This window comes from Trichosurus vulpecula, chromosome 6, assembly GCF_011100635.1.
Source record: "Trichosurus vulpecula isolate mTriVul1 chromosome 6, mTriVul1.pri, whole genome shotgun sequence".
NCBI lineage: Eukaryota > Metazoa > Chordata > Mammalia > Diprotodontia > Phalangeridae > Trichosurus > Trichosurus vulpecula.
This window is the reverse complement of record NC_050578.1, coordinates 266,650,491-266,664,767: the sequence shown is the minus strand read 5'-3', so window position 1 is coordinate 266,664,767 and position 14,277 is coordinate 266,650,491. Positions and strand designations below refer to the sequence as shown.

General features: G+C 40.5%; 1 protein-coding gene across 3 annotated transcripts in view; it reads left to right on the top strand.

The window, feature by feature from the left end:
• Positions 1–710: 710 nt before the first annotated feature.
• ZFP91 (ZFP91 zinc finger protein, atypical E3 ubiquitin ligase) overlaps positions 711–14,277 on the top strand; it is a 36,555-nt gene continuing 22,988 nt past the window's right edge. Inside the window, exons 1-2 of one of the 3 annotated variants that reach the window (XM_036763034.1) lie at positions 711–1,152; positions 7,478–7,509. In XM_036763034.1, coding sequence (XP_036618929.1) covers positions 746–1,152; positions 7,478–7,509 — 439 coding nt within the window. In that variant the 5' untranslated portion in view covers positions 711–745. The remainder of the gene's footprint in view (positions 1,153–7,477; positions 7,510–14,277) is intronic. The other 2 variants (XM_036763033.1, XM_036763036.1) reach the window with 2 other exon arrangements.

The following is a 14,277-nucleotide window of genomic DNA, read 5'->3' as shown; positions in this document are numbered from 1 at the left end:
CAGCCGAAGAGCCTTTTTTTTTTCTTAAAGGAGAAGCGACAGCTCAAAATATTTACCCCCATCTCCTCGCCAGATCTGGCAGAGCTGAGGGCAGGAAGATCCAGAGAACTGGAAGAGAGGCCCGAGGCCCGGACCGAAGGCCTACCCAGGACAACTTCCGTGGCCTGAGAAAGAAGTGAGGGGAAGGAGGGGTTGAAAGGGCCCCGGTAGCACGAGCAGCCCAAACGCTTCGAGACGGCTGCGCGCGCAACCTCCCTCCAGGGGCTAGAGGAAGGAGAGCGCGAGGCGGGGCCTCTGGACGCGGGGAGGGAAGAAAAAAAAGTCACATTGGGACTGTCGCGAGACGCGGCCGTTTAACGGTGAGAGCGGGTGCGCGGGGGGAAGGAAACCTCGCGCGCTCCCCTGGAGCCGCCTCCTGATTGGCCGAAAGGAGAAGTGCTGGGTGAGGGGCAGGGGGGCGCGAGGGGGCTCCTCGCGGGGGCGGATCCCGGGGAGCAACTGAGCTTCGCTGATTGGCCGGCGGTGGGCGGGCGCGCGCGCGCCGCTGGCGGCGGCCCGGCCGTGAGTGGTGGTGCTGGCCCGGGGGGCGGGAGCGGGAGGGGGAAGTAAGGGCCGAGCGTGAGCCGGGCGGGTGGACTGACGGACGGACGGACTGACAGACGGACGGAGGGACTGGGGGAGGGGGCAGCGGCGCGGCCGGCTCCGCCGCCTGAGGAGGGCCGCAGGCGGGGACGGGCGAGCCTCGATGCCGGGGGGGACGGAGGAGTCGCGACCCCCGGAGCAGCAGCAGCCGGAGCTCGAGCCCGAGCCTGAGCAGCAGCGGCCGGAGCAGGAAGGGGCGGAGGCGGCGGCGGCCGAGGCGGCCCCGGACCAGGAGCAGCAACAGCAGCAGCAGCAGCAGTCGCCGCCACCCCCGGCGGCGGTAGCAGCCGCGGCGGCCGGCACCGGCTGCCGGGTGCTGAGGGGAGGACGCGAGCGGGGCCGGGCCGCAGCAGCCGCCGCGGCTGCTGCCGCCGCGTCCCGCCGGAGAAAAGCGGAGTACCCTCGGCGGCGGAGGAGCAGCCCCAGCGCCCGGACAGGGGACGCCGCGGAGGTGCAGCAGGAGACCTCGGCGGCGGAGCCGGCCCCGACCAAGAAGAGCTCTCGACTCTCGTGAGTAACCGGGGCTTGAGACGCTCCCCCTCCTTCCCCCTTCCCCTTGTCACCGCGGCCGTCCCCCCCCCTCCCTCTCGGCCACCGTAGGGCCCGCTCCACGTGACGGCGTGCCGTGTCTGCCCCCTGCTGGCGCGGGGCTAACTTAACCCGTGTCAAGCTCTTCTGCCTGCATTTATTAAGTGCTTGCTGGGTGCTGAGTAGCAGGACCCTAAAGACAAAAGGGAGAGCGGCCCCTGCCTTCAGAGACCTTATAGCCACTGTTGTGGGGACAGTGCCACAGGCAAAGAGAGACGGGGCTCGGAAGAGAAAGGGAAAAGCGCCCGTACAGCTGGGGGGCGGGGGGCGGTGTGCCGGCGGCCTGGGGCTCCTCTCTGCTGAGGCAGCCCCGGGGATTCCGTAGTCCAAACTCCTGGCTTTGGAGGTGAGTGGCACCGCTTATGTTGTCATTGTACCCGGAGAATTAGGAATAATAGCTCGCATTAACATGCTTCAGATGCTCTGCAGTGCACGTGTTATCTCCGTTTTACTGTGGGTACTTACTGATGCGAAGAAACGGCCCCATTAGGGTGACTTCCTCAGGGTTTGGAAGCTAATAAGGAGTCCCCTAACTTATGGACCAATTAAGACTCCCCCAGCTTCCAAGTCCAGGGCCTTTTCCAAAATGCAGAGCTACTCTACTCCTACCAAGTGACTCACCCCAAGTAACACAGTTAGTATGTGATGGGAGGGGGGAGGGTTTGAACTCAGGCCCTTCTCTAAATCCAGGTCTCAACACCAGACTGGTTCCTTGACTCCTGAGAAAAGAAACCCGTTCCCCAATATTTACACCTTCGACCCATTGTCCTTTCCCTTCTGAATTGACCCTGATCGCTCCTTCCCATAACTCCAAATTTACTACCACGTGCCTTCTTTTTCTCTCCTTCCACTCTGGTGTCCAACCTTAGCATTAGTTCTCTTCCGTGAAATCTTAACAGCCTTTTCAGTATTGCACCGGAAATCAGTCAAGTATTAAGCACCTGCTGGGTGCCAGGCAGTGCGACAGGCACTTGGAGATACAAGTACAAAGATGAAAACAGTCCTTAATAGCAGAATTTACCCTTGTATACCATCTTTTAACGTTGCTGACCTCAGCTTTCTCACCTTATTTTAAACCTCAGGTATCCATATCTCCAACTTTTGATAGCCACACTACTTAGTGTATTGTGTAGGTGCCATTTGAATTAGTACATGATTATTTGATTTTTTTCAGATTTTTCCCAATAAACACTTCACTCCTACCATTATCTGAAGTAGTTCCATTTTTATTCTGACTTAGAATTTTTTAAAACATTGTTGTAAAATAAAGTGGGTGTTAATGTTTAATTTTTTTTTCTTTTTAACTCAAGTGGTTATTTCCAAGTGTGTAAACTACTCTTAAAATAATTGCTTTCCTAATTAGCTAGAAACTAAAGCAATGATGCCGTGAAACAAGACAAAAGCAATTAAATGTCACAATTAATACCTTTATATTGGAATAATCCCCATCCTTTTACATCAGAATTATTTTTTTTCCATGGCCATTTTCAGCTTTTCAAAAGTTTTTTAACCTAGCTGGTTGGAATAGAATGCTAGACCTAGAGTCAGGAAGACCTTAGTTCAGAGCTGTACTCACACTTAGTAGCTATGTGTCCCTGGGCAAGTTAACTTCTGTTTGCCTCAGTTTTCTCAGTTGTAAAATGGGAATAATAATATTATCTACCCCTGTGGGTTGTAGCGAGTATCAAATGAGCTAACTATTTGCGAAGCACTTAGCACATGATAGGCACTTAATAAATACTTGTTTCCTTTCTTCTGGGCTTCACTTTGTTCTTCTGTAAAAATGATGAGGTTGGACTAAATTGACTTCCTGGTTCTTTTTCAGCTACCAAAACCTATGATCTGAAGAAAAAAAAATTGAGAGTGAAAAATTAACTAGTTGAAAATATATAGTCTTGGGCAATATTTATTTAGCAATTAAATACTTCATACTACCAAAACTATGAATGGTAGTAGTTGAGAGTATGTTAGACAGAAACCAATCTAGTGCAAAAAGAAAAATATATTTGCTTCCAAAATTAGGGCAGATTTTAAGTCACTGAATTAATGGAAGTGCTTCATCAGCTACTCATAAGTTATTTTTGGAATGGCATAACCATTTACTCTAGTAAGTACAGTTATTTTTGACCTTTTGTATCAGATTCAATCAGAAATTCTATACAGACCTGTTTCTGAAATATGAGGAAATGATTTTGAAAAGATATACTTCATATCCCTCTTTAAAAAACAATTGAAATAATTCAGAGAATTATAGCTAAGTTACTGGTGCAGAAATAGACTTGTTATGCTGGTAGTATATACAAGAATGAACATCTTGCTGGATGTAGTTGCAGTTTTCACTTGGTAGTCAGAAGAGATTTATAGCTCCTACTTTAGTCTCTTGGAATGGATGGCATGATAGTTGGTAGGAGGAATTCCCACCTCCTTCCTTCCCTCTTTTACAGCGATGTCCACTTTACAAATCCACCATATTGCCCTCAGAGAATTGTCTTCATTCAATTAAAGTTTGGTTTTTGAGGCAGATAATATAAAAAAATAAAAAACAATCCTTTTCAACATTGTCGCCTTTCCCATTCACTTCTTGAAATTATTGGTGTTGCCTTTTTCCTGCCACAAAATATGTATTTGTTTAATTCATTTTAAATTAAACTTAATTTTTTTAATCAGAAAAAATCTACCTTCTCAACTCATCCCCCCCTCCTATTTGAAAACAAATGAAAAACAAAACCATTACAAAGATTTATAATCAAGGAAAACAAATTGTTTACTTCTCAGTATTTGCAGTCTGCCAGTCCCAGAGTAACTTTGGAGTGGTAACTATCCACTGCCACAATATCTATTTCTTTTAGTAAAGGATGCTGCAGCCAAATTTTTGAACTGTTTTTCTACTCAAAAGATTCTAATAGTATAATTTGATTGTCATGCTAAAGCTGGATTGTGTAATGCTTTTTCTTGTGCTCGATATTGCCAGAAGGGAAGGAGGAGTATCCTCTATTGTGGTTCTTTATATCTCCCTCTTCTAATTCACTATCTCATCACATTAGAAAGGAGTTATACCTGTACATACTTTCTACATTATTTTAGCCTCCAGAGTTAATCTGCAAAGAGTTGTGCTTAAAATGTTTACATTTGTAAAAAGTCCTTCCACTAAGACAAATCTTAATTATCATAATGTTAACATGTAATAGAAATCCTTGGTTTCTTGGGTAGAGTAGGAGAGTTCTGATTAATCAGGAACTTTGGTTAATGGAAGGTTATATACCACATTCAGTTCACACAATTAGACCACATTAACTATAATATAATTTAATCCTTTTGTTCAGAAAAGTTCTCAGCACTTCTAAATCATGATGAAAATCAATTGTAGGTATAAGATTGGGGAATTTGCCATTTTTAAATATCAGCTTGTTTATGTTCTTTGTCTCCTTTCATTAAAACTAGATTGTAAAGAATTTGCAACTACAAATCTTAACCTAGAGTACCAGTGAATGGAGGCTTCTGGTTGTTAGGAATGCATAATTAACCAGTTTTTATTATAATTGAATGGTATTTAAGTTTTCCATTGCTGTCTTGATTATTATTTTTGCTTTCATATTACGTTTCTAAAGAATTGGATTAACATACTCTACAATTCCAAATATAATAAATATTTAATAGGTGAAAGATGAAGGAAATTTCAAAGAGAAAATGTTTAATTTTTGTATCTGAAATTAACATTTAGAGCTAAAATTGTGCAAAATTTTTGCTTGGTTTTAGTTGTATCCCCTCGTGGTGCAAAATCATCCCAGTATTTTCTCTGTGTTGTGCAATGTAGGAATTACTAGAGCTATAAACTTCAGATTTAGCAAGGTTATAATGTAGAAAATCAAGCCAAAGTTAGTTATGAGTACTCAAACTGAGAAAAGCATTTGCTTTTAGCTTGACCTTTACCCTCAGGTCAAGCAGGGCCAGCTGTAGCTATTTGTGAAAACTGTAGGTCTTTTACTGTCTTTTTCAAACAACACAAAGTTAAACATTATATACAATACGTACACAAATATGTACCTGCTTGCATGCCCCTTCAGTAGTTCTTCCCTGTGCTTCCTAATTCATTTAGGGTCCTAAAGACACAGACTTAGATTCATCAAGGGGCCTCTGTGGCCATCTAGTCCAGCCCCTTCATGAAAGGAATCTCCGCTCTCAGCCTTTGCTGAAAGACCTCCCAGCAAGGGTGACTCCATCACTTCGAGGTGACACCTACTTTTAGACAGCTTGAATTGTTTTCCTGACATCAAGCCTAGATGTGCCTATTTGCAACTTTCACCCATTGCTCCTGATTCTTCCCTCTGGGGACAAACAACAAGTCTGATCCCTCTTGCATGTGGCAGCTTTTCCAGTACTTGAAAACAGCCATTATATCCACCAGATCTTCTCTTGAAGCTAAGCATGTCCAGTTCCTTCAGTGTATCCTCATATGCCATGGACTCAAGGCATTTCCCCATCTTGATTACCTTTGTGTGGACATTCTCCAGCTTAGCAATATCTTTCTTCTAGTGTTGCCCAGAACCATACATGGCCCTCTAAAGAATCTGAGGAGGGTAGAGGACAGTGATACTCTCAACTCACTATTCTTGGAAGTCCTTTGCCCCCTGAGCTTTCTTGGCTGCCCCATCTTACTGCTGACTCTGAGTTTGCAGGCCACTAAAATCTCAGGTGTGTTTTTTTTTTTTTTAAGAATGACTGTGGTCTCCAGGCTTCTTCTGGTTTGTAAAGGTGACTCTTTTTACATACCAAATGAAGGACTTGACATTTGTCTTTACTGAATTTCATCTTAATAGATTGGGCTCAATATTCTAGCCTTTTCTTCAGTATCACCTACTGTTGGTCAGTCATTTCAGTCTTGTCTGACTCTTCATGACCTTATTTAGGGTTTTCTTGGCAGAGATACTGGAGTGGTTTGCCATTTCCTTCTCCAGTTCATTTTATAGGCGAGGACACTGAGGCAAACAAGGTTAAGTGATTTGTCCAGGGTCACAAGCTAGTAGTGTCTGAGGCTAGATTTGAACTCATTAAGGTGAGTCTTCCTGACTCCAGGCCTGATGATCTATCTACTATGCCACCTGCCTGCCTGTGTCACCTGTTAAAGATCTTATTTACTAGCATTAGAGATTTGGCCTTTCTGCGTGTAATTTTTGAACTTGTAAATGCTTACAATACAACTTTTCCATTAATAGAGGTTTATAGAAATAATGTAATCTGCATAAAGATGAGAGAGATTGAGCTGTAAGAAACCCTGCTCAATATAAACTTTTAAAAATATGTAATGTAGCTTCAAAATCACAACTATAATGTTACACTCTTTACTACTTGTGGGATATTACTTGTTCTGGGAGGAGAGCTATGTTGTTGGTGGCCATAAGTGGTTTTATGATTTATTGCTTCTTATATCAGAAAGTGGTGTTTATTATGAATGATAATGGTGAAGGACATTTAAAAACCTAAATTATAAAAACATGGTTTGGCTGCTGTAGGGAAAAGTTGTTTCATATATATGAATATGCAACCTCAGATCTCTTGCCCATCCTTACATACAGTTTTGGTGGTGTAGGCATTGAACCATTCTTGAAACTTTTTGGTTTAAAAAAAAAATTTTAATGCTTTAAATTTTAACGTAACATCACTATAAGTACATAGGGATTTTTTGAGTCAGTGACTAATGTCTTCATAGAGATACATAGCAGCCACTATCTTGATTACTTTTCTGAAATGTGTTAAAAGGCCTTTTTAGGTCCGCATAAGCACAAAATGATTATCCAGCTACTCTCTTAAAGCAAAATGGAATTTGCTTATGTCATGATTTTTCTCTTTTTCAGGAATTTGTTTGTAATATAAAAGAATTTTCATTCATTTTTGCTGAATATATTGGCATTTAAAAAAAATAAAACTGAGTACTTTTTAGAAACGTCTCATCTGCATTTGTTTAAAGTACCACATGCACAGTACTATAAGAGATCCTCTCTGGTTGCATGGCTTGTAAAGAGCCATCTATATTTGAGTCTATCTGTACACGTGAGAACTGTACTCAGATATTTCTGAATTATCGAAAAGGGATAAGTTAACCAACTACTTATGAATCAGTGACATTTTCTTCTGCATAGTAGATGGATTACATTTTTATTTGGATCCTAAGACAGTGTAATATATTAATATTATACATGAGGAAGTGCTGAAAACATTCCACTTACATTTAATCATTCATTTCTTTCAGATACTCAGAAAAAGTAGTGACGACCGGTAAAGGTAAGGCTTTATTATCCCTCTCTCCATGGGTGCTTTACTTGGATTAACTTGTAAGATGAGAGAAAGTAGTGTAATAACAGTTCATTTCAGTTTTCATTTAAATGCCTTTGCTTATTAGTTGAAAAGTATCCTTTGTGCTCTGGTAGCTAATCAGGTGCCCTGCACATTTAGACATGAAACTCCTCCCTTGACAGTAATCATCCAAGTAACCATTGGTAGGAAAACTTATCTCTTATATGGATGGCACTTTCCTTTTCTTTTATGACCTATTTGAAGAATTATTAATCTTCTAGTTGCTATGTTGGCTATCTCAACATTAGTATAAACTGGAACTAGAAATGTAATTTGAGGAATAAGGAAAGAATAAAAAGATATGCACATATACATGTACTTATCAACCAGTAAGTATTTAAAATCCTTTTCTGTTCTAAAAAGTTAGCAGAGTGATTCTCAGAGTGTAGTAGTGGTCCACTGTATCAGCAAGGCAGTAGTCACAACATTGACAATAATTGTGAATATGCCTGTGTAGTTCTGTATTGCAAAATATAAGAGACTATCCATATTGAAGGTAAAAGAAGTAAAACATTTTATTCAGACACCAAAGAATTAAATCCCGAAACCAGTAAGTCCAACCCATCCAAGCAGCAACCAGATCCCAAAACCCGTAAGCCCACTTCATGGCAGCAAAGAACTCAAGATGCAATATTACAGGCATGGAACCTGGCCATCTCATTAGGTTTCCCTCTCTCCCTTTCCCACAAACACTCACAAATCCTAGCTCAGTGGCCTGTGTCCTCCTCCCGGGGTTCTGACTTGCTCTGAGCATTTCCTGCTCTGCCCTTACAGTTTCTACTCTTTCAGTAAACTCCTCCCACCACATGTGACATAGGCTTCCTGTGACATAAGCAGGTCATGTGGGCCTATTAGAAAGAGCTTCAAATTTATATTGCCATTACATCCACGGGATCAAAACTACTTTTATAATAATGAGTCATTTTAATTTCTAATGCCACAGATATCAATAGATAACCACATAAAAGCTGAATCATTTATTACTGTAATAATTTATAATGCAGTTATAATTCTTTACTGCAAGGAAGTGTACTAGATGTTAGGGATATAACACAAGTGAGATAGTCCCTGCCTTCAAAGAGCTTATATAATGCCAACATAAGGTTTACAAAGTGGTTAATTTGCATTGTCTCGTCTAATCTTCATAATAGTCCTGTTAGGTACTACAGGAATTCTTCCCATTTTAAAAAGCAGAAACCAAAGAAGTTAATTGTTAAGTATTTATTAAATGATTACTATGTGCCAGTCACTATATTAAGTTCTGGGAATACAAAGAAAAACTAAGACGGTCTCTGCCTTCAAGGAGCTTACATTCTACCAGGAAGCTAATATGCCCATAAATAAATATATACATAGTATTTACTAATGTTACCCCACTTTATCACACCAGAGCCATCAGTAAGTCTTTCCTTCTCCATCAGGCCATGTAGCCAATTGGTTGGTAAGTCTTCTAGTTCTACTTTTTCAATATCTCTTGCATCTGATCATCTTATCTCTGTATGTATTGTTTTCATTTCCCCAGTAGAAAGGAAGGTCTTTGAGGGCAAGAACTTTCTTGTTCTTATCTATATTCCCAGTGTCTAACACTGTGCCTTGAACATAGTAGGTGCTTAAATGTAGGGCTTGAATTGTTGAAACTTTGCAACAAGAAGGATTAAAAAAAAGTGCATACTGAAAAACAACTTTTAAGTTATAAAGGAATGATCCCATGACCATTTTCCCTGTTGTTTTTAGCTTTAGAAAATTGCTTTTTGCCTCAGAAACAATCATCATTCTTCCTCTGTGCTTAGTTTGGACTGAACCATCCCATCCCTGTTGTTTAGATTAGGACAGATTTTTATGATTACAAAGTAGAGTTCTCTTTAGGCATTTGAATATTTTTTTTCCCTGAAAGGTCCCATATTACACATTTTAAGATGTTTTTCAGATTATTTTGAATGTGCCAAGGTATGAAGCTTTATAAGGTTTTGAGCTGGAAGAGGGGATTTAGAGATTATCTAGCCCAGTTTGCTCATTTTACAGAGAAGGAAACATTCCCAGAAAGGTTAAATGAATTACCAAGTGTCATGCAAGTAATAAGTGACAGAACCAGGATTCAAACTGGGATTCTCTGACTTCAGCTCCAGCTCTTTTAGCATTGCACTGTGCTCCCCCTCTCACTTTTCACAAGAGAATGCTGTTTTCTCTTAACTCTATATGTGCATGTAATAGAAAAACAATCTAGTTTAGTTGCTTACTTCTAATTTTCAGCATGTATACAGATACACTTACAGGTGTTTGTGATTATGGAAAGCTTTTTCCAAAGCCTTCCTGATGATCAGGATGAAAAAGTTTCTTTGGATTACAGAATTAGGATGGTGAGTGGCAAAAACAGCATCGTTTTCTCGCCTCCTAGGTTCTACCTTTGCAAAACTCCTGAAACTTTGACTTGTAATCTTCATTTCCTTCTCTGGACCTCAGGTCTACTCATTAGTAAATGGAGGGTTTGGACCAGTGATAACTAAATTTCTCTGTGTAAGCAAGTTCTGTCAGTAGCAGAACTTGAACCTGGGTCCTTTACCTACCTCTATTAGCATTTATCTATCATACTCTGGTTTCGGTTTTGATTCTATACTACCCTTGCAACTACAGCTCATTGTCATCATCGAAAAAGCATTTACACTTTTCCCTTTTTCACTGATTTACATTTTATCAATACATTCAAGTGGGATCCCTACCTCACATCATTAATCTTTACTTTTTGTGTTTCTTTTCAAACTAAGGAAAGCATTAGGTAATAAGGATATTGCTTACATTAACAGTTCTCTAGAAGGAACTATTTTAAACCTTCATTATCAAAGTGAGTATTAAGTCACTGCTTAGGAGCAGAGCAGAGCCGAGTGGAAAATGGTAAATAGCTGAGCTCCTTTCGAACCTCTTGGTGGTGCTTATCTCAGACCCCAGCTTTCAGCCTCCACAGCTCACGATTTCAAACCTTGCCCTGTTTTCTGATCCTGCCTACATGCTAATTCGAGACCCAACTAATTTATGTCCCCAAATATTGTTTTTGAAGACCCAGTTCTGACGTGTCTGTCCATAGTCCACGGCTCAGATCCAAGGCAGATGGAATCCTGCTTCCCCACTTATGCATATACCCAATAAAATAGGAAATCTTCGATAGTTTTTCAGCCAACATCAAGTCCTATAAGGGATCATTTGAAAGTAATAGCTAATATTTAGGTATCACATTATCACATGATTTATTTTAAACTATACTTTCAAGTACTTTGTGAATTGCTGAGCATTGAAAATGTAGTGAACACCCTGTTAAAAAGCAAATGAGTGTATGGCAGTGACATCTTTTTTTATCTTTTGTCATTACCTTATTTCTTTAAGGTACATTACCAAAAAAGGAAATAACTCTTGAGTCTCATAGACAGATAGGGTGAGACCAGAACAATTTTCAGATCCAGCTTCTCACAGACTCTTGTCCTTCCGTTGATCACTCCCAGTCCCTTTCCCTGATCTCTCTTTACCTCTAGAATCTTGGGGAATTCTTTTATTCCTGTGATTTCATCTACTATAAATGTACAGCTGTCATTCAACTCCCCGCAGGTAAGTTGTGTTCTAAAGTAAATATGATGATGGCACTGCCCTTGGTTTTTCTTTCTTCTCTCCTTCCCTTCCATCTGGCTCCTTTAGCTTTATAATCAAGAATCTTAATATTGCAAAAACCTGAGAATCTTTGCAGGCTCTAGTCTGTTTTGAAAATACTGTCTCCCTGGTATCCTAGTTAGCCTTTTCGTAGTTCCTGAAGCCAGTCTTTAGTACGTGCAGAAGTATTCTCCCTGGTTTCTTTGCCATTACTACACACAGTTCCATTCAGATTATCTTGTCCTGCTAAACCAAAGTCCCTACCTTTTTCTTGCTCATTTTCCAGTTCAGTTGCCTTTGTATCTCTTCTGTTTTCTTACTTAACCCTTTGAACCTGTTTGAGGTCTTTCTGAGTACTACCATCTCTTGGAACAAATGATTCCTTTTCCCTGTGTGTCTTGAACCCTCACCTTTTTTATGTGTACTCTCATACAATTCTGGTTTGTAGTTTAGTGTTTCTCATTTGCCACAGACTGAGTAGAGCTATGGACATATAGTATATTTCCCCCTAAAGCTGTTGCCCAAAAGGAGGAAAAAGCACTTCTCTGAGTATTTCGTAGATGTGTAGATAGACAGATATGTACATCTACAGAGGGAGGTCTCCAGTTGAGATGTAACAGTTCTGTATATGTTGGATTTCCATATTGGCGAGGTTGCAAACCAGAATCTCTCCAAACCCTAGCTTTCTTGAGTTGCTCTGTCCCACAACTTCTTTACCTAGTAACCTTTTGATGATGCCCATCCCTAACCCTGGCTATACTAGTTCACTCTTTGCTTCTGAACATATCACCTCTCCAGCTTCATGTAGGACCGTGCTAGAGTCGGCACTCTGCTGATGCTTCCAGTGAGAACTTGGAGTAACACTCCCATGACTTCTGTATAGATACTAAATAGTTACTAGGTGGTGAGGTGGTGATAATTTCAGACAAACATGACTCAGTGGATAGAGAGCTGGCCTGGGAGCCAGAGTGACTTGGATTCAGGTCCCATACAGACATATACTGATTGACCCACGGCAAGTCACTTAAACTCTCTATGCTCTGTGCAACTCACTAAGATTGTAAATTAAAGAGAAAGTGCAAGGTTTGTTTTCTGAAATTTCTAGTCCTTAACTTCAGAGGGTCCAACAGGAATAATTTAAAACATGTCTTGTAAACTCTGTAAATAGGGCACTTAAGAGGAGCAGAGTAACAGCAACAAAGCATTGACTCAAATTACTGATGGATAAAATCTATGGCAATACTTCCCTTATTCCACCTTTCCTAAATGATTGATTCATTGCTTTAACTAGTGCAGTTTAGTAGAAGGAAGTAAACTGAAGAATTTTTTTTTTCTTAATTGAGCCAGTAAACTTCCATGAAAGTATAAAATTCTTCCTGGTGATTGTGCCTCTTTTGCCTGAATGACGAAAGTTATCTAAGGAATTTTATAGACCTGTTTCAGGGTCTGTCTCTTGGAGATACTGTTTTAACTAAAAAAGAAGTTTGAAATTGTTTAGGGATTTTTTTCTCTTTATAGAATTGTTATTTACAGCTATTTTATGATAATACCTTTGTAAAAATACTGTTTTACAATTTGCAAAGCATTTTACCAATATCTCATTTTATCTTCATGCGTAAAGCATTAAGCAACTCTGAAAGCCAAAGGTTCTGGAGCCACCAAGTCTGCCTTTGTCAGCTCCCTAACTGCATGATGCTCTGCTCAGACTTAGTGCTGATCGTATAATGCTCATGTGTAGGTTTGGGTGGCCTCTACATTTGTCAGTTATCAGAATGAGGCTTAAAAGATAGGAGATGTGTTCATAAAAGCATGTGACTGGTACATGTATCTTAGTGCAACTAAAATTCACACAAAAGCCTAGATTGCCAGAGAATTTGGAATAGACCAGAAATGTAAATTACTTTGACTTCTCTTCAGCCTGATTTTGACCCAGTACCCCATCTCTCTCTCACGCTGCCCCTGCCCCACAGAATCAACCACTTTACTCAACAGTTTTTAAGCAGGAAAATATCCTTTGCCTGCTCTGTAAAGGAGCAGGGGAGAAGGGGGATGCTCTTTTAAATTTCCGGTAAACAGATTTAGTCTGTTACTGTATTTAATAGTTGTCTGTTGACTGTTAAAAATATATAACCTATTTCTATTTTTCTTCCTCTTTGTGTTTAACATTTATTTTTTAGGACAGGTTCATTTGAAAAATTGACTGTTAGCTTAGTTCACCAAAAATAGTAAAATCATCTAGCATCATCATTTTTCACCATGGGAGGTGGGGGGGTGGGGATAGAATAAACTTAGACTATCAGCATGAGCGTTATGCAAATATCTGAGGAATTCTCAAATGTCTATTTAAAATACATACACAGAAATAATATAATTTCTTAGGAAGTGTTGTGACCCACTTACTTGTAAGTAAAGGCCCTACTGAATGGGCAGGGAAGATCTTTAATCACACTAACATCACTGAGCTCTATTTGGAAAGGTTGGTAGTCTTCCTTTCCTTTTAGGTCAGGGAAGGACATTTTAGAGAAGGCAGTATTTGAGATGGGCTTTAAAAAGTAAAGGGTCTAGCAAATGATTGTTTGTTGATTTAGATAAAGAAGCAGAGGTGAGGATATTCTTTGAACTTTGAATTTTTTTCCCAATCTGTAAAAACCAAAGGGGGTTGGTAGAAGTACTATAGAAAGCTATAACTGCGTTCAGTTATGTGATCTTTGAGTGATTTTCTGATCTTTGCTGTTCATACAGCAAGTAATTATCCTGAGTCCTGATCACTAAGGAGAATAAAAATAAGACTTGGTCTCTGCCCTCCTGGAGGTTATATATTATCTCTCAGTAGTAGGGAGATAAGATATGTACACAAGTAACCATAATGCAAGGTACATTGTAAAAGTGCAGTAAGTGGTACAAAGTCCCATGGTGAAATAGGGGAAGGAATCAGGAAAGGCTTTGTCACAGTGGTATTTTGAAAGCTAGGCTTCTTACGCCTTATTCTCCACCACATACTCTTTGATCCAGTGACACTGGCCTCCTGGCCGTTCTGTGAATAAGACATTTCATCTCAGTATT